The sequence below is a fragment of the Rattus norvegicus genome, chromosome 18 (assembly GCF_036323735.1).
Source record: "Rattus norvegicus strain BN/NHsdMcwi chromosome 18, GRCr8, whole genome shotgun sequence".
In the NCBI taxonomy this organism is placed as follows: domain Eukaryota; kingdom Metazoa; phylum Chordata; class Mammalia; order Rodentia; family Muridae; genus Rattus; species Rattus norvegicus.
The window spans coordinates 30,057,709-30,085,415 of record NC_086036.1 but is presented as its reverse complement, the minus strand read 5'-3'; the positions used below and the strand labels follow the sequence as shown (position 1 = coordinate 30,085,415).

The 27,707-nt window shown below is 49.5% G+C and overlaps 1 protein-coding gene across 8 annotated transcripts; it reads left to right on the top strand.

Moving 5' to 3' along the window:
- On the top strand, window positions 1-26,677 carry Arap3 (ArfGAP with RhoGAP domain, ankyrin repeat and PH domain 3). 8 transcript variants are annotated; one of them, XM_039097402.2, is made up of 34 exons: window positions 6-415; window positions 551-774; window positions 2,514-3,051; window positions 3,154-3,215; window positions 3,314-3,425; window positions 7,564-7,758; window positions 7,900-7,969; window positions 8,184-8,304; window positions 8,386-8,570; window positions 8,656-8,762; window positions 9,209-9,408; window positions 9,513-9,598; window positions 9,739-9,921; window positions 10,080-10,215; window positions 10,828-10,944; window positions 11,359-11,506; window positions 11,604-11,706; window positions 13,651-13,870; window positions 14,478-14,541; window positions 14,782-14,945; window positions 17,029-17,241; window positions 17,863-17,968; window positions 18,821-18,968; window positions 19,245-19,313; window positions 20,625-20,699; window positions 21,003-21,117; window positions 23,116-23,244; window positions 23,325-23,458; window positions 23,683-23,765; window positions 23,860-23,895; window positions 24,658-24,721; window positions 24,832-24,969; window positions 25,194-25,232; window positions 25,667-26,677. In XM_039097402.2, the coding sequence occupies exons 3-34, from the start codon at window positions 2,531-2,533 to the stop codon at window positions 26,138-26,140; spliced, it is 4,617 nt and encodes a 1,538-aa protein (XP_038953330.1). In that variant the 5' UTR covers window positions 6-415; window positions 551-774; window positions 2,514-2,530; the 3' UTR covers window positions 26,141-26,677. The 8 variants fall into 8 exon arrangements, with proteins under 8 accessions (XP_038953334.1, XP_038953330.1, XP_038953333.1 ...); XM_039097404.2 differs by having other exon boundaries at window positions 7-774; window positions 7,567-7,758; NM_001427276.1 differs by lacking the exon at window positions 6-415 and having other exon boundaries at window positions 715-774; window positions 2,546-3,051; window positions 7,567-7,758.
- The last annotated feature ends 1,030 nt before the right edge of the window (window positions 26,678-27,707 follow it).

Genomic DNA, 27,707 nt, shown 5'->3' with positions numbered 1-27,707 from the left:
GTGCTGGAACTCTTGCAAATGCCACAGGGAGGGGAGAGAAGCACCGTCCCACGGCCCACCCTGCTCCAGCACGTGTAAGGTGGGAAAGTCGAAAACAAAGGTTTTTCCCAAGCATGAAAGGGTCCAAGCATGTTTGGTCACCGTGAGAAAGGCAGACTCAATTTGGAAAACTCAAGAAAAGAATCCTAGGCTGGGAACTTGGGGCAACAGAAGCTGGTGAGCCTTCTCCAGCGGGCTTCAGCACAGAGGCTTCAGCACAGAGGGGAGGGGCCTCAGCACAGAGGAGTCTTCAGCTTTACCCATTCTGTTCTCATCTCCCATTTAACTGGATACTTGAGTCCAGCGGTCGCGGGAGAGGAGCTCAGAAGGCTTCAGGCCCTACACCTTCTTCCCCTTGGCAGAACCCGGTGCAAAGGTCCTCAGCAACTCCCTTTCTTCCTCCGTTTCTACTCTCTACCCCTACCTCTGACCTGACCCTCCATCTTTGTCCCTTTCCCAGACGGTTCTGAGTCCCAACCTTTTTTTTTTTTTTTTTTTTTTTTTCTGGAAGAAAGCTGAGTCTAGGCTCCGGATAAGCAAAGGCGGTTGGGTAAGGGGCCCAAACCACCTGAAGGCGGGCACTTGCACAAGGAGCAGCGAGCCATCCAGCCGTCGGGGCGGAGCCGGGCTGTGGGGGGTGGGGGAGGGCTGCGGGGAGGCGGTGCTGACACGGCCGGACCCCCTAGCCTCGGATTGCACAGCCGGCACCCTGAAGCTGAAGGAGGCCACAGCGAGGTGAGGATCCCGAGCCCTCGGGCCCAGTTTCTCAGACTCCACTCTATCACCTCCTCCGGGACCTCCGTGGGCTCCGTGGGCTCCCTGGGCCCCTCAGTGTCGTCTCCTACCCTTCCTCTCCTTCCTCCTTGCCGCAAACCTGCCCCTCTTTAGTGCTGGGCCTCTGCCTCCTCCCTTCTTGCCCTCCCCCAAGCCCAATGCCCTGCTTGGTCCGGGCCCCCGCACCGGCCACCTCTATCCTGCAAGCAGTGAGCCCAGGCTGAGCCGCCAAGAAAGTGGAATCTAACTCAGGGCCCAGAGGCTTAACATCCCAGCCGGGATTGGGTATGGACACAATCAATAGGAGAGCAACAGGAATGGGAACAGTTGGGAATAGAGCTCAACAACAGAGGGGAGAAGAGGGGAGGGGAGGGGAGGGGAGGAGAGGGGAGGGGAGGGGAGGGGAGGAGAGGGGAGGGGAGGGGAGGAGAGGGGAGGGGAGGGGAGGGGAGGGGAGGGTCAGCGCCACTGTTAGAACTTAAGACTTGGTTAGAAGTATGGGACCTGACAAATTTCATAACACAGAGTGAATACAGGGTGGAGGTGGGGCAAAAGTGAATTTAGAAAGGTGCAGGTAGAGGTAGGGACAAGGACCGGACAGAGCTGAAAACTCTGGTAGAGCCGAATCTGAGATGGCCGGAGGGTATGGAGCAGGATTAGAGGTAGGCTGGCCCAACGGCTATGGAGACCGAATCACAAACAAGGGTAGGGAAAAGGCAGGCTCAGAAAAGGAAGGTTTGAATAATGTGTATATGTGTGTGTGTGTGTGTGTGTGTGTGTGTGTGTGTGTGTGTGTGTGTGTATGCATGTGTATGTGTGTGTTCACAATGCAGAGTTCGAGTTTGTGTGTCTCTGTGTGTACGCATATGTGTATCTTCGCACAGCTGAGTGTGTGTTTATGTGTATGTCTTCACACATCTGAGTCTGGGTGTGTGTGTTGTGTGCACATGTGTGCACACGTGTGTGCAGGCATATATGTGGGTAGGGAATAAAGAACACTTTCGACTGTTTCTTCCCTTCAGGTACTCATTGTATGGCCAGATTCTCCACTCATCCCTCTTTCCTAAGTGGCCTCTGCCCAGTCCAGGACCCCACATTGGGACTAGTTGGGGCCCTCTGGGCAGCCTAACCACAGCAGGCAGGATGTGGGGGTGGCCAGCCTAGAGGGACAGGAAGGAAGTCTGAGGATAGACAATAGGTGGAAGGGGAGGAGGGACTGGGAATGACCAGGATTAGGATGTCCACCCTGAACCTCTGCTCTGGAAACCAGAGTGAGTGGAGTCTATTTCTCCTCCCTCTCTGGCCTGCCCCCTCCTGTATTACTGTGCAGCTGGATCTGGTCACCTCCATGGCCCATTTCTCTACCTCCTCACCCTGCCCTGCCCTGTAGCATTCCAACATCTTGTTCTATGCTCACCCAGCTGAGTGCACAGAAAGCAGGGCCAGAGCTGAGAGGCAGGCACTTGGGGACCAACACTAGCATAGCTTGCTGTGAGCATGGACCTCTGTTTCCTCAGTTCCTGTCAGGAGAGAGTCCGTTTTTATGTTCTGGCATGGTTCTGTCCCCAGATCACAGTCTTTGGGCATTCTCCTTTGAAAGAAATTTAGAGGCTGGTGCCCCTGTTCCAGGCCTCAGACTTTGTGGTAGGGAGTGGGGAATCTCAGCCTGAGCCCTCCCTTCACCCTGAACCTCCCCCCAGCAATGGCCTGAAAGCCCATGGCTGCCCCTCAGGACCTGGACATCGCTGTGTGGTTGGCTGCGGTGCATCTGGAGCAGTATGCAGACACTTTCCGACGGCATGGCCTAGCTACAGCTGGTGCAGCCCAACGTCTGGGCCATGAGGAGCTGAGGCATTTGGGCATCAGTGCTACTGGACACCGGAAACGCATCTTGCGCCTGTTGCAGTCAGGCTCTGCTGAAGGTTTCCTGGATTCTCAACTGGATAGTACCATGGAGCCAACTCCCAGCCCAGCCCCTGATGCCCAACCCTCCAAGCCTGTGCCTAAGCCCAGAACGGTGTTTGGGCTCAGCAACCCTGCCAATGCCCAGAAGCCTGGACTGAACCCAATCTTCTGGAATCCAGAAGTATCCAGGAACTCAGAGTGTACACAGAGGTCCCCTCCTGTCCTTCCGTCTTCCTCTGAACAGCCTTCAGCCCTGAATACCATGGAGATGATGCCCAATGCCATCTACTTTGGCCTGGACTTAAGAGGTCGGGCCCAGGCAGCTCAGGACCTGTGAGTTGGTTTTCTATCTGGGGATCTGATCCTGAGGAGGGGAAGAGATCAACAGGGCATGAGAGATGTCCCCTCTTAATAACCAATAGAATTTCCTTTCAGGACTCCAGACAGTTCCCAGGCAACTGTCCCAACCCCTGCCTTCAGGCCTACGACAGGCACAGGTAAATGGGTTGCTGGTGAGGGATCGTGACCACCTGCATCTCAGACACTTCTGCGTAACCCTTCTTTCTTTTCAATACCCCTCTTCTCACCCTGACAGTGCACATTATGGATCCTGGTTGCCTGTACTATGGTGTCCAGCCTGTGGGGGTCCCAGGAGTCCCTGACAGAAGAGATGGCAGAGGTGTCTGTCAGGAAAGGGCTGAACACAGGTAAGTCCTTGGAAAGACAGTGGTGGAAAGACGAAGGAAGCTTAAGGAGCAGTTGGGTTAGCCATGATGGCTATGTTTGTAGTTATTCATCAAATGCACATTGAGCATTCATTCCCTCAGTGACTGGTAGGCACTCAAGGTGCAGGACATATATATAACTGTCCCCCCTGTTGATTTTTGCTCCCAGGCAGCTTGTGAATAAACAGGTGGGACAGACCACAAGAGAAGCACACAAGCAAATAGACATATAATTAAAATTCAGACGTACATCTTCCCTTTCAGCAAACAGGGAGCACTGTTACATGCTCAAAGTTGGTATTTTTCAAGACAGGGTTTCTCTGTTGCCCTGGCTGTCCTGGAACTCGCTCTGTAGACCAGGCTGGCCTTGAATTCAGAGAGCCAGCCTCTGCCTCCCAAGTGCAGGGACTAAAGGTCTGTGCTACTACCCAGCAATAGTTACTTTTTACAAAATGTAGTTGAACAGGTTTCCAGAGCAGGGGTGGGGTGGGGGAATTATAAAGTTCTGCAACTTTTCAGTAAGTTATTAGACCATTAAAAACAATAACACATACAAACAGGGCTGGGGAGACAGCTCAATGGGTAAAGCATGAGGACTTGAGTTCGGGTCCCCAGGACTACCATACAGAAGCCAGGCAGCAGTATGCACATATAACCTCAGGGCCAGAAGGGTGAGCAGGCCGAGTCCTAGAACTCTATGGCCAGTCATTCTAAGTGAATCGATGAACTCCAAATAAAGAACAACCGAAGAAGACATCCGACATTATTTTCTGGGTTGCGTGAGAGTGCACAGGCAGAGAGACAGACACATGGTATACAATGGAGAGAGAGGAAGAGGGGAAGGGAAGGGAGAGGGAGGGGAAAGGAGGAAGAGTGAGGAAGGGCATTGAGGATAACATTTGGGCAAAAAGTTGAAGGGCCTGAACTAAAGAATTGGCTTTGGAGAGTTCTAGAGACAGTGTATCCTTGGCAGAGGGGAGGTTGAGAATGCAGCCTTGGGAGATGGAGTGCAGTGGGAAGGGAGGGGTGTGACCAGGTCTGGTGGCTGATGGCAGAGGTAAAGAGGCCCGTGGGTAGGACCTGCAGGGAAGGTCATGGTCACTGTTACACTTAGTGATGTGGGAAGCTGCTGGAGAGTTGTACTGAGAAGGCTGTGGGAGCAAAGAATGGTGGAGCAGGTGGAGGGGCTGCTGCAGTGACCTAGGAGAAGGAGTTGGTGAGAAGTGACAGCAGTTTGAGCGTGCAGAGTCATGTTCTACTGCTGTCTGAGAGGAAAATAGCAGCCACACTAACTTTGAGGGCTTCGGCATGGGCCTCTTCTGTCCCAATGGTAACCACTAACCATTACACGTGACCACTGAGCGTGTGAAACATGCTGTTCTGCCCTGAGACATGCTGGAAATGTAGAACATCTACCAGAGCTCACTGCCAAAAACATAATGCTAGAGAAACACAGCATATACAGAAAGAGCTATCTTAGTCATTTTTTTTTTGTGCATGTGGGATGTATGTATATGTGAGCATATGTTTGTGCACAGGAACACTTGCGCGTGCATGCATGTGTGGAGGCCAGAGGATGACATCAGGACATCAGTTGACTTTCTTTGTTATTTTCCATCTTTTTTTTTTTTTTTTTTTTTTTTTTTTGAGATGGATCTCTCACTGAACCTGGAGTTAGCAACCTGGAGTGTAGCAGTGTAGTTTGGCTACACTGGGCAGTGATCGAGCCCTGGGGATCAAACCACCTTTGCTTCTCAGTGCTGGCCTACAGCCATCCTGCATGGTGCCTGGCTTTTCATGTGTGGTGGGGATCTAAACTCATGCTGTTCCGTTCATGTCGCCAGTACTTTATCCACTGAGCCAGCCTCTATTTCAGTGGTTTTTACACTAATTACATACTAAAATATTATGTTTTGGATCTATCGGCTTATATAAAATATGGACTACTAAAATTAATTATTTTTAAAAACATAAAAATTATTTTGTGTGCAGTGAATGTTTTGGCTGCATGAACATTTGTGCAGCACTTGCATGTCTGGTGCTCACAGTGGCTGGAAGAGGGTGTTGGATCCCCTGAAACTGGGTGCTGGGGGGTCCTCTACAAGAGCAGCTAGTGCTCTTGACCAAATCTAGAGTAAAGATTTGGAATGACAGAAATAGAGATGACTGAGCCATCACTCCAACTTCAATATTTGTTTTTTTTTTAAAAGTTGCTAAATTATATACAGAGTCCTTGTTGATTTCTACGGGATCATGATTCTGAGCACCTAAGAGTTCATGAAGTTGTGATGTGAGCCAGGGAGGCTGTGCATCAAACAGGAGGGAGGAGATTGGCCGGGAACTCTGCTTCAGATATGAAATTGGAGATGTTTAGTACATCTAAGAGGCAATAAGTACGACTGCTGACCACATCTGCCTATTGTTTGGGTGGGCTATCTGAGCCAGAGATTTCAGTATGGAAACTGTTAGTATTTAGAGGACCCAGAGAGAAAAGGACCCAGTCCAGAGCCTCTGTGCTTTCCTACATCCAGAGGTTTGGGGAAGAGGAAGAATCGTTAAATAGACAAAACCAAAATAGCCAGAGAAGGAGACGGAGAGCTAGGAGAAGATGATGTCATTGAAGCCGAGGGCACAGGAGGAGGGAGAGTCCAACCTTGTCCTGTTGTTGAGCAGTCTGCTGCTTCTTAGTAAGCTGGGACAGAACTGACCTCTGGGATCATGGAGGGTCACAGGGGACTCTGACTAGGAGTGGAAGGGAAGAGAGTCTGATTGGTGCATTCAAGAAAAAAAAATAGAAGGCAGGGGGTGTAACACTCAGGAGGCAAGACAAGCAGATCTCTGTGAGTCGAGGCCAGCCCAGTCTACAGAGCAAAGCTCTAGGACAGCCAGGATTACTAAGAGAAACTGTGTCTCACAAAAAACAAAGGAACAAAACAAAACAAAAACAACAAAAAAACCCAACCCAAAACAAAACAAACAAATGAAAAGGGAGAGAAGCCTGGCACCTTTAATCCTAGCACTCAGGAGGCAGAGACAGGTGGATCTCTGTGAGTTTGAGGCCAGCCTGGTCTACAGAGTGAATTCTAGGATAGCCAAGGCTACACAAAGAAAGCCTGTTTTTTGTTTTTTGTTTTTTTTTGTTTTTTTGTTTTTTTTTTTAAGAGTAGAAAGTATCGGAAGGAACAGAATCAAGCTTTGGAATAGTTTGGACAGTTAATGGTAGAAGTGGAGGTGAAGCAGTTGTTCTGTGGAATGTTGTATGTGTCCGTAAGTGTGTAAGAACAACTTGGTGGAGAAGGGTATGGAGGGGAAGGTGAGAGAATCCACAGTGATGTCTCCTGCATAGGTGAGGTTGTGGGATCCAGTGCACGGAGGAGAGTCTGGCTTTAGACAGGTGTTTATTACAATCACAGGAGGTAGGCAGAATATGTGTGTGAAACCGGATTGATCTGGCGCTGTGAGTCTGTGGGGTTCTTGTCTGATTGCTTCAATTTCTCAGTGCAATAAGAAACAAACAAGGTAGAATAGTGATTCTCAACCTGAGTTGTACCATAACCTGGGAACTTTTAAAACTACAGGAACCTGGCTGTAACTTGCAGCCCCATGCATAGCAATCTGAGTTTCTCCTAACTGTGAATAGAGCATTATGGAGGGGTTTCCTGTAGAGGAACGCAGTAACCTCATTTGCATTTTCCAATGAGCACTGCTGGCTTTGAGAGAATGGACTGTGGGAGGGAGGACAAAATTGACCAGGTGACCAGTTGGGCAATTTGCTTCACACCGGTAAGAACTGAGGGGAACTAATTCAGGGAGAGAAAGCCAGGGACATTTTGGAGAGCAACAACAGTAATATATGTTGATGAGTTCCGAGCAGCCATGGCAGGAAAGCACTTGCCCATCTTTCCCTCTTCCAGAGGAAAGAGACTGACCTTTAACCAGAAAAACTCAAGCACACTCAGGAGGAAGCTTCATGGCAACCCTCTTGGGTTGCCAGCTTCTCTATCCCACTTATTTACAAAGCAAACCTCGCACCTGCCACACATGCTTTAGGTGTTATGGGCAGGGGTGGAGGGCGCTTGGTTTGACCTGTGTTCCTTCCTCTTGCACCCATAACGCTCAGCAGACAGGATCAGGAGACACGGGAGGATGCTGGTTATGCCAGCCTCGAGCTACCTGGGGACTCCATTCTTTCGCTACCCACCCAGGATGCAGAGACCAGTGATGACCTCATTTCGCCCTACGCCAGTTTCTCCTCCACAGCAGATCGTCCAGTGCCTCTGCTCAGCGGCTGGCTGGACAAGCTCTCGCCTCAGGGGTAGGGCTGCTGGGAGAGTTAGGGAAGAGTAGGGAAGGGAAAAGGGAGGAGAGGTAGGGAACTGGTTCTAGGCCTTGTGATCAATTGCCTACAGCACATTTTCTCAAACACTCAACTGATCTCAGCGTCTTCCTTCTACAGAAACTATGTGTTCCAGAGACGTTTCGTGCAGTTCAACGGAAGGAGTCTGATGTACTTTGGCAGTGACAAGGTAGGGGACTGGAGCTGCTACATGGATACTAGAGAGAGAAAGATAGGCCTGAGAGATAAGCCCATCGTAGAAGGGCGGCCATAGCTGCCAGATGTCAGCATCTGAGGTAGCTGACTCAGCAGCTGTAACCATGTGGATTGAATGCTGATCGCATGAAAGTTCAGTACATGTAGCTCAGTCCCTGTCCCCATGGGTCACTGGGTTTTCTTTCCAGGACCCCTTCCCCAAAGGTGTGATCCCTCTGACTGCCATCGAGATGACCCGAAGCAGCAAGGACAACAAATTCCAGGTCATTACCGGCCAGAGAGTATTTGTGTTCCGCACAGAGAGTGAGGGTGAGGGTCAGGGCCCACTGGGTTAGGGTAAGAGGGGAGGTTAGGTTAGCATGCACTCGGCTGACCTCTCCTCCACACCAGCTCAGCGTGACATATGGTGCTCTACACTGCAATCCTGCCTGAAGGAGCAGCGCCTCCTGGGCCACCCCCGACCCCCTCACCCACCACGACCCCTCCGCACGGGCATGTTAGAGTTGCGTGGACACAAGGCCAAGGTGTTTGCTGCCTTGATCCCTGGAGAGCTGGCACTGTACAAGAGTGAGCAGGTAAAGAGGGCTGGGCAGGGGCTGGGATGAGCTTGGCTAGTTCACTCTGCAATCTTACCATGTTGTGTGCCCTTGACTCTGCTAGGCCTTCTCACTGGGCATTGGGATCTGCTTCATTGAACTGCAAGGCTGCAGTGTCCGGGAGACCAAGAGTCGAAGCTTTGATCTGCTCACACCCCATCGCTGCTTCAGGTGGGGCCTAGACTGGTGGAAAGCAAGGGTAGGGTCTTTTCAAGGGAGATCACAAAGGTGCTGCAGGCTGGAGGCCTCCTCCAATGAATATCAATGGGGATAAATGATAAGGTGGTGAGATTCAGTGAGCAAGGTCAAGACGTCAGGAGAGGAAGGGGATGTAGCCAGAGTTGCATGTACAAAACCCTGAGTTTGATCCCCTGCACTGCATAAATGAGGCATAGCAGTGTATGTTTCTAATCCCAGCACTTGGAGCCAGAGGATCAGAAGTTGAAAGTGATCTTCAAACATGTAACAAGTTTGAGGCCAGCCTGAAATAGATGAGACCCCGATAACAATTTAAAAAAATCAGCTCAGAAGTGACTTCTAGTAGCTCTGTAGGAATGGCCATTAGGTTAGGATGTGGAGGGAGGTCCATGCCCATGGACTGGCTGTCCACCCCTCAGCTTCACAGCCGAGTCTGGGGGGGCTCGACAGAGCTGGGCAGTCGCTCTACAAGAAGCAGTAACCGAGACCCTGTCTGACTACGAGGTGGCTGAGAAGGTCTGGTCAAACCCGGCAAACCGGCATTGCGCAGACTGCAGGGCCTCCCGGCCAGATTGGGCTGCTGTCAACCTGGGGGTAGTCATCTGCAAGCAGTGTGCAGGTGAGAGGTGGGCCTCGAGCACAAGTGGGGATGAGAATAATGGAGCTGGGGGACTTGGGGCAGGACTCGGAGTTCTCTGCCACATGGCTTTCATGTTCTAACAGGTCAGCACCGGGCCCTGGGCTCTGGGATCTCCAAGGTGCAGAGCCTGAAGCTGGACACTAGCGTCTGGACTAATGAGATAGTGCAGGTGAGGAATCTGAGGAAAGAGGAGGGGGAGGAATGGACAGGGAGCATCCAAAAGTAGACTCTGGGTCCAGCTTGGGGACTAGGCCATTTGGAGACCCTTGGGTTCTGGTCACTCATCTTTTGCCTCTTACCTTCCTGTAGTTGTTCATTGTCCTGGGAAATGATCGTGCCAATTGCTTCTGGGCAGGGGCACTCCCCCCAGGTGAAGGGCTACATCCAGATGCAGCCCCTGGCCCTCGAGGAGAGTTCATCTCCCGAAAGTATAAGTTGGGTCTCTACCGGAAGCCCCACCCTCGGCATCCAGATCACAGCCAGCTTCTACAGGTAGGACAGACAGGTTGGTGTCATGGGGGGGCAGGGATGAAGTCTGTATTGGAATGCCTAGACATAGGTAATAAAGACTGCATTTGGTGTTAAAGGCTGTTCCTTGAGGAGCTCTTGGACTGTGTATGAGGCTGACGGAGATCCTTCCTTTTCTACAGGCACTGTGTGCAGCTATGGTGGGACCCAACCTGCTAAAGAACATGACCCAGCTCCTCTGTGTTGAAGCCTCTGAGGGAGAGGAACCCTTGTCTCCTTCAGCCCTCAATGGCAGCTTGCTTAGCCTTCTCCCTTCAGGTCATCTTCCTAAGTAACTCTTTTCTCTCCCTAGGAGATCTCAGCTTCTACTTGTGACTCATTTCTTTCAAGAGGGCACCACTTTCCCCATTGCCACATGTATTGCAATGTCAGGCTTGTCAGTTTCCCAACCCCTCAGACTTCCTGAGGTCAAAGGGTGACAGATGAAGGCCTGAGGTCACTGCCCATAATAGTCAGGATGTGCCCAGGTGTTAGTACCTTACCATTCTGACAGCATCAACCTGCAGGACTGGTTTCATCTTCCTGGGGACATTCTTATGCTCAAATGAATGGTTGGTTTAATGACGTTGGCTTCCATTTGTCAGGCCAGATAGGCCAAGACATTTAAAAGATGGCCATGCTCTGAAGTGTCCAACTAGAGCTGCCTGGCTGTTTGGGTGACTGGTGGGTGAAAAAGTAGGCAATCAGTGGGCTAGTGGCATCTTTATGTCCCTTTTCCAGTCGGAGTGGTCAGGGGCTCACCCCCATTGGGATGTATTCCCTGCTGTGGGTGGAGTTAGACCCCATGGTCTGGTTCTATTGGATGCATTTTCCATAGGGAGTCACGCCATCCATACACAGTCCTCACCTGATCACTTCTTCCCCTCGCAGACTCTTCCCCTGGAGTATACAATGAGGTGGTGGTGCCTGCCACTTACAGAGGTTTCCTGTACTGTGGTCCCATCAGCAACAAGGCTGGAGCCCCACCCCTTCGCAGGGGCCGGGACGGTGAGCAGGAGCCCCAAGATGGGAGGGGACGGGGCAGAGAGTAGGTTAGGTGTTGAATGTGCTGCAGAGAGACAGGAGGACAGAGAGACAGGAGGACAGAGTTGGCATAGCAAAGTGCCCTGCAGTGGGCTGGGATGCTGGGGATGAGAGAGGGACAAGATCAGGTCGCAGCCCTGGATGACAGTTGAAGAGATTCTTCTCTGACGTCCGAAAGTCTGGGTCAAGTATCCTCTCTGCTCCTTCCTCATGCTGCCCAGAGGCTAAGCCTCAGTTTTCCCATCTGCAGAGCAGCACTCAATACAAACCCACTTGGTAGAGTTACTGGGAAGGTTCTGTAGTATCAACCATAGAAGAAGGCTTGACATGAAGTGACAATGGGGAGAATGACAGCTACTCCATCTCTCTTCCACTTAGCTCCTCCCCGCCTGTGGTGTGTGCTGGGAGCTGCTCTGGAAATGTTTGCCTCAGAGAGCAGCTCTGAACCCCTCAGCCTTCTCCAGCCCCAGGATGTTGTATGTTTGGGCATAAGTCCCCCACCTGCTGATTCAGGTGACCTTGACAGGTGACACTCTTCTTCTCCACCCCTGATCTTGCTAGTGTTCCCCTTGGTAGCCCCTTTATTGTCCCCCGCTGTCCTTCTGACCTGGTCTTCTCTGCAGGTTCCCCTTTTCCTTTGAACTCATCCTCACTGGGGGAAGAATTCAGCATTTTGCCACTGATGGAGCAGACAGTCTAGAGGCCTGGATCAGCGCAGTAGGCAAGGTGAGAAGGCAAGGCCTTCCAGCAGCTCATGGTATCCACCTCTATCTCCTCCCAGCATAGTTCACTCCCAGGCAGAGTTGGCGATGACTTATTCTGTGCCAAGCCTGTGTTTTAAGAAAGGCCCACTCAATAACTCGTTTAGTTCTCACGACAACCTTTGGAGGTAGTTTTTTTTCAAGATTTTTAAATTTATTTTTATTTTATGTGCATTGGTGTTTTGCTTGCACATTTGTCAGTGTGATGGTGTCAGAGACCCTGGAGCTAGAGTTACAGACAACTGTGAGCTGCCATGTGAATGCTGGGATTCGAACCTGGGTCCTCTGGAGAAGTCAGTGCTCTTAACTCCAACAGGCAAAACTCCTTTGTTGGTGTTGTTCTTTAATGAAACAGGGTCTTGCTAGGTAGCCCTAGCTGACATGCAACTTGCTATGTATACGAGCCTGGCCTCAGGCTTTAAGCAATCCTCCTGCTTCTGCCTCTGGAGCACTGGGATATCAGGCACGTGCCACCATGGCCAGCCATAGCCACATTCATATACTGTACCTTCTCCATACTTCGGCGAGTCAATCTCTGAATCTTACTCCTTTCCTGGAAGTAAAAAGTTTAGGCTCAGAGCCAGACATCCTGAGATCTGAGTCCTACAACTTAGCCCGGGGAGCTCTTCCGAGTCTGCAGAGTGGGTGTGAAGACTCACCCCTGGGGATGAGGATTAGGTGACATCCAAAGCCCACACACAGTAAGCCTCTGTCTGTGGGCGGTGAAATAATGGCGGTGGCAATGCTGCTGATGACGACAATCTCTCCCACCCTAAAACAGCTCTTCCCTAAGTTCCTGTTCACCTTCAACTTTTCACCCCAGTGTGCCTTCCTTCCCTCCTGACAACTTCTCAGAAGTTGTATGCAGCCTGCTTCGCCTCCTTAACCCTATGGCTGCCTAGATAAGCTGCTACCCCGAATATCACTAGCGACTTCTCATGCCCAGAGGCTATGGCTTCCCCGTGCTCATCTCTGCTGCAGGCAACACTCCTCTCACTGTACTTCGGTCTCATGATTATTTGTTTCAATTCATGATAGGATATGTACAGAACTCAAGAGGAAGCATTTTGAATCTTTCATAGCAGTTTGGCAGAATGATTTAATTTGCCAAGCCTAATTTAACAAGTTAAGGGCTTGAATGTCTTTTAGAATAGTTTTTACATTTATCTATTTTACTTTAGATATATGAATGTTTGACATGCATGCATGTATGTATTATGTATGTACATATGTATATACACTGTACATGCACAGTGTCCACAGAGGTCAGAATAGGCCATTAGATCCCTGGAACTGGAGTTGAGGATGGTCATGGGTCACCTTGTGGGTGCTGGGATTTGAACCTCTGTCCTCTGCAAGAGTAACGTAGAACACTGAGCCATCTCTCCAGCTCCCACCTTTGTTCATCTTTGTTTTCTAGCAGTTAATTTTTTAAATTGTTTTTAGTGAAGGTGTTGGTAACAGGTCCGAACTCTTAAAAAACAAAACCAAAAAATAATAGAACCCCTAGTTTGTTTCTTTTAAATCCATGCAGCTTTAGTGGGACTCCAAAACATCCCTTTTTCCATAGTGTCCTGCGGGGAGGGTTGCCCAACCATGGTGATTCCTCAGTATTACATGCTGGCTACTTCCTCTTTCTCTCCCATCTTGCTTAGGGAGCAGGGCAGCCACGCAAGGGTCTCCTGTTTGAATTTCTTCGTGCCTTTTGTTCCTCTCCCTGGGTCTCTCCTGGGCCTCTCCCAGGTCTCCCCGGGGTCCCGCCCTCGGCCCCCACCCCGTGTCTCCCCAGCACAGTTCCTCCCCCTTTCCTCTGCTCTCCTTTCGTGGTTTCTCATTCTCATTTGCTCCCCGACCCCTTGTCTTTTCCCCACCTTCCCTTCCCACCCCGGTCTGCCCTCTGCTTCCACAGTGGTTTTCCCCGCTCAGCTGTCACCAGCTATTGGGCCCCGGGCTGCTGCGGATGGGTCGCCTGTGGCTACGGTCCCCCTCCCACGCAGGCCTGGCCCCTGGTCTCTGGCTGTCAGGGTTCGGCCTCCTTCGTGGTGATCATCTCTTCCTGTGCCCAGCGCCCGGCCCTGGACCCCCTGCTCCCGAGGACATGGTGCATTTACGGCGTCTACAGGAGATCAGTGAGCAGGGGTGTGGACAGGGCTAAAGGGTGGGCAAAGGCGAGACTGGACTTTTTTTTGGGGTGGGGGTGTCTCACGGGAAAGAGTAGAATGTAATTGTTCAGATACAAGTTATAAAGTGAAACTACCTAGATTTAGACAATGTTTCTATCAGTTCCTAGCTGTGTGTCACTGGAGGAGCTATTCCAGGCTTCCAAGCCTTTGTCCTTATCTTAAAACGGACAATCATAGTAAGACCTTTCTCCAAGGGCTGGAGTGGGGTTCAAATAAAGAAATACACAAAAACGTTTATCACAGAACCTGGCAGGAGACAACTTTACATACTCAAAAAAATGTTATTTGCTGGTCGGGGACTAGGAGGAAGGACTGCTGTCTTCTAAAAGAGGAACATGCTAGAACGGTACCGTGGGACTCTGGGAAGAAGAGACCTGGGTTTTAACTCAGCTTTGCCATCTTATAGCAAACAGTATAAGGCACTTATTTAGCTTCCGAGCAATCCTATGTAGCACGGATATAAGTGTTCGCTAATGGGCACCTATACACCTTAACTGCCTAAGACTCTTCACTGTGATGATGTTGATGATAATGTTCAAGGATTCTTCTACAGGCGTGGTCTCTGCAGCCGACACTCCAGACAAAAAGGAGCATTTGGTCCTTGTAGAGACAGGAAGGTAATATTCTACACCTGTGACTCTTTGAACCCAGCTTCCTCTCACCCCTTCACGGCTTGCTTCCTCTCACCCTTCACGGCTTGTTGGCTTGTTTCCTCAAAATTGCTTCCTCAGTTAGGAAACTATCTGGGCTTGGTGTTGCTGCCCCCTGCTGGTAACTCTGGTAACTCACCTCTATGTACTTCTCGGCTTCCGTCTGATCTCTGAGCTGGCTCTTAACTCAGGCTTCTTGGGTCTCAGGACCCTGTATTTGCAGGGGGAAGGCAGGCTAGATTTTGCAGCGTGGAACACGGCCATTGGAGGTGCTGCTGGAGGGGGTGGAACGGGCCTGCAGGAGCAGCAGATGAGCCGGGGAGATATCCCTATTATAGTGGATGCTTGCATTAGTTTTGTCACGCAGCACGGTGAGTGGACACAGGCTGACCCAGAGTGGGAGGGGTTGGAGAAGCCTCTGTGTGTGTGTGTATGTGTGTGTGTGTGTGTGTGTGTGTGTGTGTGTGTGTGTGTGTGTATGTGTGTGTATGTGTGTGTGTGTGTGTTACCTGAAAACTGATACCAGCTGACGATGTAACTCTCTGAGCCTTAGTTCCTTCATCTATAAAATGAAACCAATAATCTTCACTTTTCAGTCTAGTGTGACAATGAAATGGGGTCTCTGAAACAAGGAGTACAGGGTCTGGTAGGCTGTCCCTGCTCAGAAGTGACACAGGCATAGAGGGTGAGAGGAACACAAGATATGTGAGGATCCAACCATGTGGTGAACTGGGAGGAGGCACCTATGAGGCAAGACCCCTGAAGGTCTGAATAGAATAATTGTATGGGAGAAAGTATCTAAGACTAAAGGGTCAGTGACTGCCAGCCGCCTACTGAATTCCTCACAGAGCCTGGCCCAACGAATCTACATTCCCTATGAATTCTTTTTAGGAGGCTGGATATTGAAAAAGAAAACTCATAGAAAACCAAGGAGGTTACAGGTCCTGGGTTCAATTCTTAGCCCCAAACCAACTGAGATACCAAACAAAAGCAAAGCAAAACAACGAGGCCTGCTGATACAGGCCTGAAATCACCATTCTGGTCATTTGAGGCAAAAGGAGTCTCAGTTCAAGGCCAGCATAAGTAACCTGGTGAGACCTTATCTCAAAATAGAAAATACAAAAAGGGCCAGGTGGTGGTGGCACATGCCTTTAACACCAGCACCAGGGAGGTAGACACAGCCTGGTTTAAAGAGAAGAGTTCCAGGACAGTCAGAGCTACAAAGAGAAACCCTGTCTCACTCCCCGCCACCCCCTGCAAGGTATTGATTATGGGTCAGGTTTTTACCAGGCATGTAAGAAGTCCTGGGTTTTATCCTCAATATCGGAGAGAAAAAAAAGACACCTTTATGACCCTATGAAGAGCTATATTTTATCAGTCACGGGAGATGGATAGTCAGTGGCTTAACCACATTCTCCCCGCCTTGGCAGTGACCTCATTCAGTGACATCTCAATCACCAGTCTCTGGATCCTTTTTTAGCTTCCCTAGTGTTTATTTGAGGAATTCAGTCTGAGACCCTAAGAGAAGGCCCTGAGATGGACATAGCTTCCCCTCCAAGGTCTGCATTGCCACACTTGTTTGATAGATACTGGTTCAGGTGCTAGAATGTGGCTGTCAGGAGGTGGCGGTGAACAAGGAAGATCCCGAGGCTCACAGACTACTGGGAAGATGGGTATTAAGAAAATAAACATCATCAGCTCTGGTTATTTGCAGGAGTTATGGTCTATAAAGCCACTGCAAACACTTAATTGCTGAATACAGAGTCTCAGTGTCTCTCCCGAGGGAGAGACAGGATTAGAGTCCCCTGAACTTCTAGGCACAGGATTTTTTATCAACCAATCTAAAAGAAAAAAAAAAAAAACCAAACAAAGAGAAAAACACCACCACACACAACAAAACGCTTGTTTGGTATGCTTTGTCCTCTAAAAAGGCAGTTTATGTAAGGTATATGATTGATTCATTGACTCTCAACTCAAGGTCAAGATCTTCCTAGGATATTCGAGGCCCTGGTTTCCTTTCATAGTTCCTCAAAAACAGAAAACAAACAAACCCCACCCAAAGGCATTTGCTTTCAACCTGAGACCTTAGCTAGGAGCACGTGTATGGGGAAAGAACTGAATTTTTTCTTTACTCTGTGTGTGCTCACGAGTTACTGTGGAGGCACCAGAAGTACACCGGGCCCTCTGCAGCCACAGTTTTTACATCTGTATATTCAGCCAATTAAAGATAGAAAATATGAAAAAATATTGTACTGGCCAAGTATCCTTTTTTTCTCATTCTTTTACATTGTATTAGGTATTATAAGTAATCCAGAGATGATATATGTAGGGTTATATATAAATACATCACTTTATATAAGAAACTTAAACACCCATGGATTCCGTTAACAGCCACATACGTGGGGAGGGTCCTAACAGTCTTGATACCTAACAGAGACTGCTGGTTGCTTTCAGGGCTTCGGCTGGAGGGTGTATATCGGAAAGGAGGTGCTCGGGCCCGCAGCCTGCGACTCTTGGCTGAGTTTAGGCGGGATGCCCGGTCAGTGAAGCTTAGACCACGGGAACACTTTGTAGAAGATGTTACTGACACACTCAAACGCTTCTTTCGAGAGCTTGATGACCCCGTGACCTCTGCTAGGTTGCTGCCTCGATGGAGAGAAGCTGCAGGTACTTCCAGGACTTACCCTGGACCCCATTTTTCTCCACCAGTATCCACAAAGTTCTCTTGTGGAACTGGGGGGCTCCCTTCCCAACATTTCCCATCCTGGTGATCATCCAGAAACTTGGCTTGGGGAATGTTCTAGTTTGCTTTCTATTGTATGATGACCATCAGACCCAAAGCAACTTGGAGAGGAAAGGCTGTAGTTGGCTTAACATTTCTGTATCACAATCTATGACTGAGAAAGGCCAGGGCAGAAACTCAAGCAGGAACCATGGAGGAGAACTGCTTACTGGCTTGCTCCCCTTGGCCCGCTCAGTCTTCTTTCTACATCTGCCCATAAATGGCCATCCACAGTGCACTTGGCCCTCCTACATCAATCCTCAATCAAGAAAATGCCTCAACAGAGGTGTCCACAGGCCAATCTGATGGAGACAATTCCCCAGTCCAGGTTCTCTCTTCCCTGGTGACTCTAGTTTTGTGTCAGGTTGGCAAAAACTGACCTTCTCAGGGAGGTAGAAGGCAGAAAGAGTTACATCCATCCTGGGTTTGTGTCTCAGAATATCCCTGCTGTCCGCATTCACTCTCTCTTCCTGGTTCCTCTCCAACTCTCCTCCCTCTGTCCCTAGAGCTTCCCCAGAAGAATCAGCGCCTGGAGAAGTACAAAGAAGTGATTAGCTGCCTGCCTCGAGTCAACCGCCGGACACTGGCCACCCTCATTGGGCATCTGTATCGGTCAGTATGGGAGGTTAGCCTCCTTTCCTGATCCCTCATCACTTCAAACCAATGCCACAACTTCATTGATTAACTTAATGTCACTAATATCTGTTTTATGAGGGTGTTGCAACTAAAGGTTCAGAGAATGGGTTTGGGGACGAGGTAAACTTGGGTTTTAACCTGGCTTTCCCTTTCTAGCCAGGGGACTTTCCCCTCGGTCTGCCTGCTTTCAACAGGAAGGTGATGTAATGAAGTTTCTACCTGATAGGTTGTAGGAAAGTAAAATGAAATAACCTGTGCGAAATTCTTATTATAGCACATGGCATGTTAAAAACTTCAGAAATGATTAGAAGTCAATGTAACTTATTTTTATTAGTCTATGACAAGTAAGGAATTGGTTCTAAGAAATAAAGATTATTAAGATGCAGACCCACCTTTGTCTATTAGGAGAAAGGGTTTATGATGTGGGATGCATGCCAGGTTATGCTGTATTGGTTATATAGTACAGAGTATTGCCAAATACAGAGTCACACCCATTCATTTATGTCTGCTATATGGCTTCTTTTGCAGTACAGCAGCTGAGCTGTGAAGTTACAAGTATATGGCCTGAGGGTCTAAAATATTTATTGCCTATCCTTTACATAAAAACTACGGATGCCAGCTCTAGTCATGATCAGCCACACCTTAGCTGTGTCTGAGATATTCAAAGCTCCTTGGGCTAATACTGTCTAATCCACTGACATGTACCCCACACTTAGCCCAGCACCTGACATACAGTAGAGGTGCAGTAAATGTCTTCCAAATTAATGGATGTGTTGGTGAAGTGGTGAGCAGGAGCTGGACTCACGACTATGGTGTCCCTCTCTGCAGGGTGCAGAAGTGTGCGGCTCTAAACCAGATGTGCACGCGAAACCTGGCCCTACTGTTTGCACCTAGTGTGTTCCAGACAGATGGGAGGGGAGAACATGAGGTCCGGGTACTGCAGGAGCTCATCGATGGCTACATCTCTGTCTTCGATGTAAGGCTTCCCTGACCCTGACAGACAACCTCTCTGCCCCACCCCTGTGGACTCAGACCCTCATCCCCAAAGCCCTAGCCTATGTCTACATTGGTCATTTCCTCCCAGAGTCCTGGGCTTCCTTCTCCAACAACCTTAACCCCAACATCCTCTCGTTATTGATTCCTGGCTCTGCAGGCCTCCAGGCCTCTTATCCAGTTCCCCTTTGACCTTGATATCTGCCCTGCTTTCTCTCCTTCCCTAGCTGGCCCTGAAACACTTTTGGTCCTTTTGCAGATTGACTCCGACCAGGCAGCTCAGATTGACTTGGAGGTCAGTCTCATCACCACCTGGAAGGACGTGCAGGTAACATGCCCTAATGTTAGACTGTTGGGTGGGGCCGGAGGGACATCACCATAGGAAATGCATCTTCTGTCCACTAAAGGAAACTTCCTTTTGGCCTGTCTTCCTGCACATCGACCCTTGGCTCTTTGGTGGCCAGGGGAATCCCCAGGAAGGAAGTGTTTTGGGTACTGTACTTGTTCCATTCACTCCACCATGGGGGGGGGGGTTCTTCAGTTGTCACTTTCTCAGTGTTACTGAGTATTAAGCTTAGCATGTATGAAGCCCTTAGGTGGATCCCCAGAACCACACAAAAACCTGGCATGATGGTTGCACATGCCTGTAATCCCAGCACTTAGAAGGCAGAAGCAGGAAGATCAAAAGTTTAAGGTCAGGGTTGGAAGGATGGCTCAGTGGTTAAGAGCACTGGCTGTTCTTCCGGAGGACCTGGGTCCAATTCCCAGCATTCATAGGGCAGCTCACAACTGTTCATAACCCCAGTTCCAGAAACACATGCAGGCAAAACATCAATGTATGTAAAAAATAAAAATAAATAAGTTTTTAAAAATTTAAGGTCATCCTCAGCTACATAACAAGCTGGGCCAGACTGGGTCCCCCCACCCCCCCCCACCCCCCCCGGAGCTGGGGACCGAACCCAGGGCCTTGCGCTTCCTAGGCAAGCGCTCTACCACTGAGCTAAATCCCCAACCCCCAGACTGGGTCTTAATGAGACCCTGTCTCAAAATTTTTTTTCTTTTTTCTTTTTTTCGGAGCTGGGGACTGAACCCAGGGCCTTGCGCTTGCTAGGCAAGCGCTCTACCACTGAGCTAAATCCCCAACCCCTCAAATTTCAAGGCCAGTCTGAGGCCTTGGGGGATATGGGGTGGGGCAGGAAGAGTATTTTACAAAATACAATAGTAAGTACTGCTGAGGACATCCTATGTTCCAGGCCCCTCTGATCTCATTTTAGTACCATACAACTCCATAAAGTTGATAGTCTCACTTTTTCTCCAAAAAAGAAAGGAGGCCTTTGAATTTTTTATTCATAGTAGATTATAGTAGGGGAGTGGTAGAGAAGTGACCCAGGGGGTCTTGACTGCAGGCCTCTTCTTAAGCTGTTGTATTGCATTGTCTGAGGTGGCACCATATGTAGCTAAACACGCAGTTCCCTTCATCTTGGAGTTCTTTCCAAGGCCCAAGCCATGCTGGTAGTGGGGGCTGGAAGGAGATCTTTGTAGGGGGAGGTACACAGGGGGCATCTTGGCATTTTTGTAATTTCCCTGCCCTTCTTTTTTTTTTTTTTTTTTTTCACTGCCCTTCTTTATTCGCTCTCAGTTGTCCCAGGCGGGAGACCTCATCATGGAGGTTTATATAGAACAGCAGCTTCCAGACAATTGTGTCACCCTAAAGGTCAGTGTTAAGGGATCTGGGGCTGGGTGTGGGTCCTGCTGTCTGTCTGCTAGGTGTCCCCAACACTGACTAATGGGTGTGGGTCCTGCTGTCTGTATGCTAGGTGCCCCCAACACTGACTGATGGGTGTAGGTCCTGCTGTCTCTTTGCTAGGTGTCCCCAACACTGACTAATGGGTGTGGGTCCTGCTGTCTGTATGCTAGGTGTCCCTAACACTGACTGATGGGTGTGGGTCCTGCTGTCTCTTTGCTAGGTGTCCCCAACACTGACTAATGGGTGTGGGTCCTGCTGTCTGTATGCTAGGTGTCCCCAACACTGACTGCTGAGGAGCTGACTAACCAGGTGCTGGAGATGCGAGGGGCAGCATCAGGGACAGACTTGTGGGTGACATTTGAAATTCTTGATCATGGAGAGCTTGGTGAGTATGGTCACACATTTGTGTGTGGGGACACATGACCAAGGTCATCAGTGACCTCTCTGTTAGCAAATGTAACGGACATTTTACTAGTCCACTCACCCACATAAGAAGGTGTTCACACTGCGGATGAATTCCTTTTCTTAATCCTCTTCTCTTGGCTTTGGCAAAGGTTTCCCCTATCTCAAAGGAGCTTCCTTTCTTCCTTTTGCCATAATTGAAGTGTTAGGAGGGCTAGGAATCAATCCTGGACCCTTTCTTTTCTTCTTACATTCTTCTTGCTTTCAATACCTCACTGACATCCAAATTCATTCCAGTGGACTGGAAACTCACTATGTAGATCAGGCTGGCCTTGAACTTATGGAAATCCTCCTGCTTCTTTCTCCCAAGGGCTGGGATGACAGGTATACACTAGCATGCCTGGCTGACTGTTTATCTCTGGTTCCCTGCACTCTAGACTTACATACCCAGTTGTCTGCTTGGCACCTCCTCTTCTCACAGGCATTTCAGTACATAAGACTGGCATTTCTTCTCTTCCTAGGCCCCTCCTCCAATAGCCCAGACTATTTTCTGGTTTTTCTTCTTCAGCAAATAGTACCATAGTTCACTCAGTTGTTAAGTCCAGAATCCTATGTCCATCGCTCTTGGTCTTCATATTCAACTCACCAATTAGTCATGTGGACAGCCCTCATGTCAATCATTCCTCTCCATTTCTGTCATTTCCCCATCTTGGTCACAATCACCATTATCTTTCTGCCTCCCAACATGAACCACTGAAATGCATGGTTCTAGACAGAGGAGAGCTGGTGGACAGGGTTCCCTTCTTGTCTCTCTCCAATCTAGTTTCGAAGAGCAACCAAATGAACACTTCAAGCATAAACCAGGTCATGCCGTGGCTATGGTTAAAGCCTTCTGATGGGTTCCTAGGGCAGCAAAACCTTGACTGTGTGACTGTCGCTTATCTCTCAGACATCATCTCACATCAGCCATCTTCTGACCTGGCTCTTTGCCAGAGCACAGAGTACCCTCTCTCCACCAAGCTGAGGACTGAACATAGGTGTTTGAGAATGAAAGGCAAGCATGCATCACTCAGTTGCATACATCCCCAGTCTGGCCGTAGTTGCTGTTTAGATCCTCCAAGAACAATTTCTTGAGTCCTGGCATCTAGTCTTACATTTTTTACCCTATAAGATCCTACCTGGAGCTATGGTGGTGCTCCCCTGTAATCTCCACAGTAGGGAGGAAGAGGCAACTGGAGGACAGTCTTTTTTACATAGAGTTCCAGGCCACTAGAGCTACAGTGAGACATTGTCTCAAAACAAAGAAACATCCCAAAACCAAATAAAAAAAAGTCAATAAAAAAGATCACCCACATCTTAGGTACAGCTTGCTCTGCCTAATCTTTCAAATGGATTGATGAGCTTCATCTACAAATGCAGCTTCTAACAGGCCTTGCCCAACTAGCCTACCTCCCTTGCTAACCTGCTCTTCTCTTTGTGCCTTTGTTTCCCCATGTGTCTCTTAAATATTATTTATCTCAAAGTGATTATTGGGGGTTAGAGAAATGGCCCAGCGGTTGAGAGTGCCTACTGGACTGGCTTGCAAAGGACTGGAAATCTGTTCAAAGTCCCCATACTGGGTGGCTTACAAACTGCCTGTAACTCTAGATTCCAGGAAAACACCACACACACAGACACACAGGCACACACTCACTCTCACTCTCTCTCTCAAAAACATCCATCTTTAAGTCATTACTGGCCTCTGTTTTGCTGCTTTGCTTAACTGGTTGTCTACTGTTGGCTCCTTCTTTAGGCTGTAGAAGGCCTGCCTATGTATCTTTCTCACCGTTGAATCGGAAGGACAGCATGGTACCTGGTGTAGCCTCAGGGCTGTGGTTAGATAGGTGTATGAATGAATGAATGAACTAGTGGGAGGTGAGATGGGACCTTCAGGCTTTGGCTAGTTTTTGTGATTATTACCTGCCTCAACATTTCCTTTCAGAGAGGCCACTACACCCCAAAGAAAAGGTTCTAGAGCAGGCCTTGCAATGGTGCCAGCTCCCAGAGCCCTGCTCAGCCTCTCTGCTTCTGAGAAAAGTCTCTATGGCACACGCTGGCTGCCTCTTCACAGGTGAGCCTCCTCCCTCAGCCCAGCATCCCCTAGGCCCCTCTCCCGAGAGTCCCCACCCAGCATTGCTTTTCTGTGTCCAGGAGTCCGTCGGGAGAGCCCACGGGTGGGGCTGCTACGGTGCCGTGAGGAACCACCTCGCTTGCTGGGAAGCCGTTTCCAGGAGAGGTTCTTTTTGGTGCGTGGCCGATGCCTGCTGCTACTCAAGGAGAAGAAGGTGATGCCCTTGGGCTAGAGGGGTGGGATGCTGGATGGACAATCAGGCATTGAGAGCCATAACTGTACCAACCCCTGACCCCACAGCCCAAATCCTCACTAATGTCATTGCTTCCTGACGTTGACTTTTCTTATTCTATGATCACATACCCAGTGCACCTGTGATTTTCCTAACCATGGTGTTCTTGTATGTCTCCATCTTACTGCCTCTGCTCATGTTTTCAGAGCTCGAAGCCAGAACGAGAGTGGTCTCTGGAAGGTGCCAAGGTCTACCTGGGAATCCGTAAGAAGTTAAAGCCTCCAACACTGTGAGTTTTCCTCCCTGGTCCTGACTTAAGGCTTTCCTGCTGTCACCTCTCTGACTTTTAGTTACCCTAAGTACTGGTCCCCTTTGCCTTTCAGATGGGGTTTCACGTTGATATTGGAAAAGATGCACCTGTGAGTACCTCCTGGATTCTTCTCTGCCTCTACCCTGCTCCTTGTCTGTCCATTCGTCTGACCATCTGACCGTGCATGCGTGTGTGGGTGCATGCGTGTGTGCTCATGCATGTGGAGGTCAGAGGTCAACTTCAGGTGTCATTCACTAGGACCTGGGGTTTGCCATTTGGGCAAGGCTGACTGGCTGGGGAGTCTCAGAGAGCTGCCTGTCTCCACCTCCCTAGCACTGGGGTAATAGGCTCTAGCCACCATGCCAGCTTCAGCTTTTCTTTTTTAATTAAAGAACAGTTCTATGTATGGGTTATTTTGCCTGAATTTATATCTGTGTGCCAGTGTATGCCTGGTGCCCATAGAGCCATCAGATTGCCTGAAACTGGGATTACAGATGGTTGAGTGCCACCATGTGGGTGAAGGGAGTTGAACCCAGGTCCTCTGGAAGACCTTTTTTTTTTTTTTTTTTTCTTTTTTTCGGAGCTGGGGACCGAACCCAGGGCCTTGCGCTTGCTAGGCAAGCGCTCTACCACTGAGCTAAATCCCCAACCCCGCAGCCAGTGCTCTTAACCACTGAGCCATCTCTCTAGTGTCCCCCCTTTCTGACACAGGTGTTGAGGATCTGCTCTTATCCCTATGCTTGTAAGGCAAGCACTTTATACCAACTGAGCTCTCTCCTTAGCCCCGCTCTGTCCTCTTCCTCTACCATCTTCTCCATTCCTCCATGCTCGATGCTAGGACTCCTTCAGTTTCCACTCTGTTCACCCACAGCTGTCTGTCCTGTACTGATGAGGAGGAGATGTGGGACTGGACCACAAGCATCCTTAAAGCCCAGGTGAGGAGAAGGAAGAGGCTGAAGGCTGGGCTTCTGGTGCCTCTGGGGTCCAGCCACAGCCCCCAGTGCCACCCAGGTCCACTAGTGCCAACAGCTCACTATCTCCCCAGCATGATGACCAGCAGTCAGTGGTTTTACGTCGTCATTCCTCCTCTGACCTTGCCCGTCAGAAGTTTGGCACTATGCCCTTGCTGCCCATCCGAGGAGATGACAGTGGAGCCACCCTACTCTCTGCCAATCAGACCCTGGTGAGACCCTAGCCCCAGCATGTCCTCAGCTTCTGTTCCCTGTCCTTACCCTTGTCCTATTGCAGGAGGAAACAGTATGCCTGTATGTCAGATGCCCCACCCACTCACCACGACCCTCTTGTCCCTAGTCTCTGTGACCTCGCTTCCCACCAGCACCTCCTGTTGCCAGGTCTCACTTTGTCTCTGTCTCTCCCTCCCTTCATCCCCACTCTACCCGGGTCCAGCGGCGACTGCACAACCGGAGAACCTTATCCATGTTCTTTGTGAGTATTGTGCTTGCTCTGGCTGTGTGTCTGCCTGCCCTCCACGTGTTCCGTGTTGCCCAAACCCTGGTGTGCTCCATGTCTGTTCTGATGCGGGCCATCAGTGCATGCGTATGTGCAGAGGACAGTGAGGAGGGATACGATGAAGAAAGGAGAAATTAATTATAAATAGAAAAGGGGTTGAGGGAAAGCATTCAGGAGCCAGGCAGATCTGAGTTCAAGCCTCGTCAACTACCATTTCTGTACTATGTGATCGAGGGCAGCTTAGCCCCTGCATCTCACTCCCCTTCAGCATGACCCACTGGTACAGGTTGTTGTGACCTCATATATGTCAAGTGTTTTGTAGTGTCTGACTCAAGGAAGAACATGACCAAGGATTAATAACACAGTGACTCTGACATCGTGCCCACCCTTTGCTGTTCATTTCCATCCAGCCAATGAAATCGTCTCAGGGGTCTGTGGAGGAGCAAGATGAGCTGGAGGAGCCTGTGTATGAAGAGCCAGTATATGAGGAGGTTGGGGCCTTCCCTGAGCTTACCAAGGACATGACCTCCACATGGGAGTGGTCGACCAAGTCAGACACACCCCTTACCAGCCAGAGGTCCTTTGATCAAACCCCCCTCACCAAAGCAAGCATGTTGGTCCAGGAGGAGAGGATACCTGAGCCTCCTCCAGGACCCCCTTCAAAAAGCAGTCCTCAGGCACGAGGGTCCCTAGAGGAACAGCTGCTCCAGGAGCTCAACAACCTCATCTTGAGGAAAGGAGAACCTGCCACGTGTCCAGAAAGTCCTTCCCAGCCCACCAGTCCTCAATCCCCCAGCCCCACCAGCCTTCCAACACAGACACCCAGCTTACCCACCCAAATCCCCTGCGCTTCCAATCCACCCTCCAGCCAGCCCCTCACATGACCCCAGGGCCAGCAGTTGAGGAGGAAGGTAACCAGAGGAGAAGCCAGGCTCTCACCGTGGCAGACAATTGCTGGGAGCATCTTCTGCCCTGGATGGATGACTCTGGGATCCAGTATGGTACCATGGAAGGAGCACTGGACTGAGAACCCTGGAGATTGTGTGTCTCAGGGAAGATCATGGCCCCTCTCTGGGCCCAGCCTATTTGTCTATACTATGAAGTCACTAAAATAAGGAGAGGGGTGAACACCGAACTGTTTCTGAGCTAGGAGCCCTGATATTTCCCTCAGTAGGAGCAGCTCCTGGTGTATATATTTGATATAGGGGTTCAGTGAGAGGTTTGCGGCATAAGAATGGTTTTACTGCACTAGAGGAAAGTGAAAGTTGGGAAGCATGATACCCAAATCTATGTTATTCTACTCCCTATGTGCTAAAACTGCCTTGAGGCCCTGGAATGGGGTGGCTGATTGGTGTTGGGAGCTGGGGCCCAGAGGGAGTTGAAAAGCAATAGGTCACTATTAATAAACTTTGGAACCGAAAGGCTCATTTTTTTCAACAACATTCATTCATTCAACAAGTTTGTACTGAGCACCTAATTGGTGCCGCCAAGTCACAAACAAATCAAACAGGGTCCTTGCTCTTACGGAGCCTACAGAAAGGAAACTAAATACACACATCAATCAGAGGCCAGTTCAAAGTGCTTCAAAGAAACTAAACTCAGCGACAGCTTGAGCTAATGTGGATGTGCCCTTTACACTAGGTGGATGGGGTAGAAGCCTTTGAGGAGCAGAAGCAATGGCAAGGAGCTGATAAGGGGAGTACTTGGAGCAGGAGAGGGCAGGGGCAGGACAGGGCAGGCAGCAGGCACTAAAGCTGTGCAGTGGCAAAAGTCTTGGCCCTGTGGGAGGATAGAAGTAGCTGGGACAAGGAGTGGGAAGTAGGAGAGGCAAGGCAGAAAGATAGGCAAAGGCTGAGAATGGTGATCCACACATTTAATCCCCGCACTCAAGAGCAGAGGCAAGGGGATCTTCGAGTTCAAAGTCAGCCTGATCTACAGAGTTAAGTTCCAGGCCAGCCAAGGCTACATAGTGAAATCCTGTTCCCCCCAAAATATTAAAAACAAAACAAAAAACAATAGGGAAAACTCTGAGGACATAGGAGGCAGAGAGAAGCCTCTCATTACATCTTCTGGCTCAAGCCTTTGCTAGCCTCACAGTTAACTGCTTCCGGCCTTTCCTTCTCAGCCATAAATCTTCAGTTTTTTGGAACTTAACTAGAAATCCCATGACAAGGATAGAATATGCAATAAATACCTTGTGTAATTCTACTGGCTTTTGAATCTCCTGAGTTACCAATCACATTTCTTTTATCGAAAGAGACAGAAGGAAAATGTTTTCCGTAATGCAATGGCTGTAAGATGTAAACTGAAGCCTGTTGGTTGTAGCACTTACCTTTAATTCCAGCACTGGGGAGGCAGAGGCAGGCCATCTCTGTGGGTTTGAGGCCAGCCTGGTCTACAGACTAAGTTCCAGGACAGCCAAAGCTACACAAAGAAAACGTGTTTAAAACA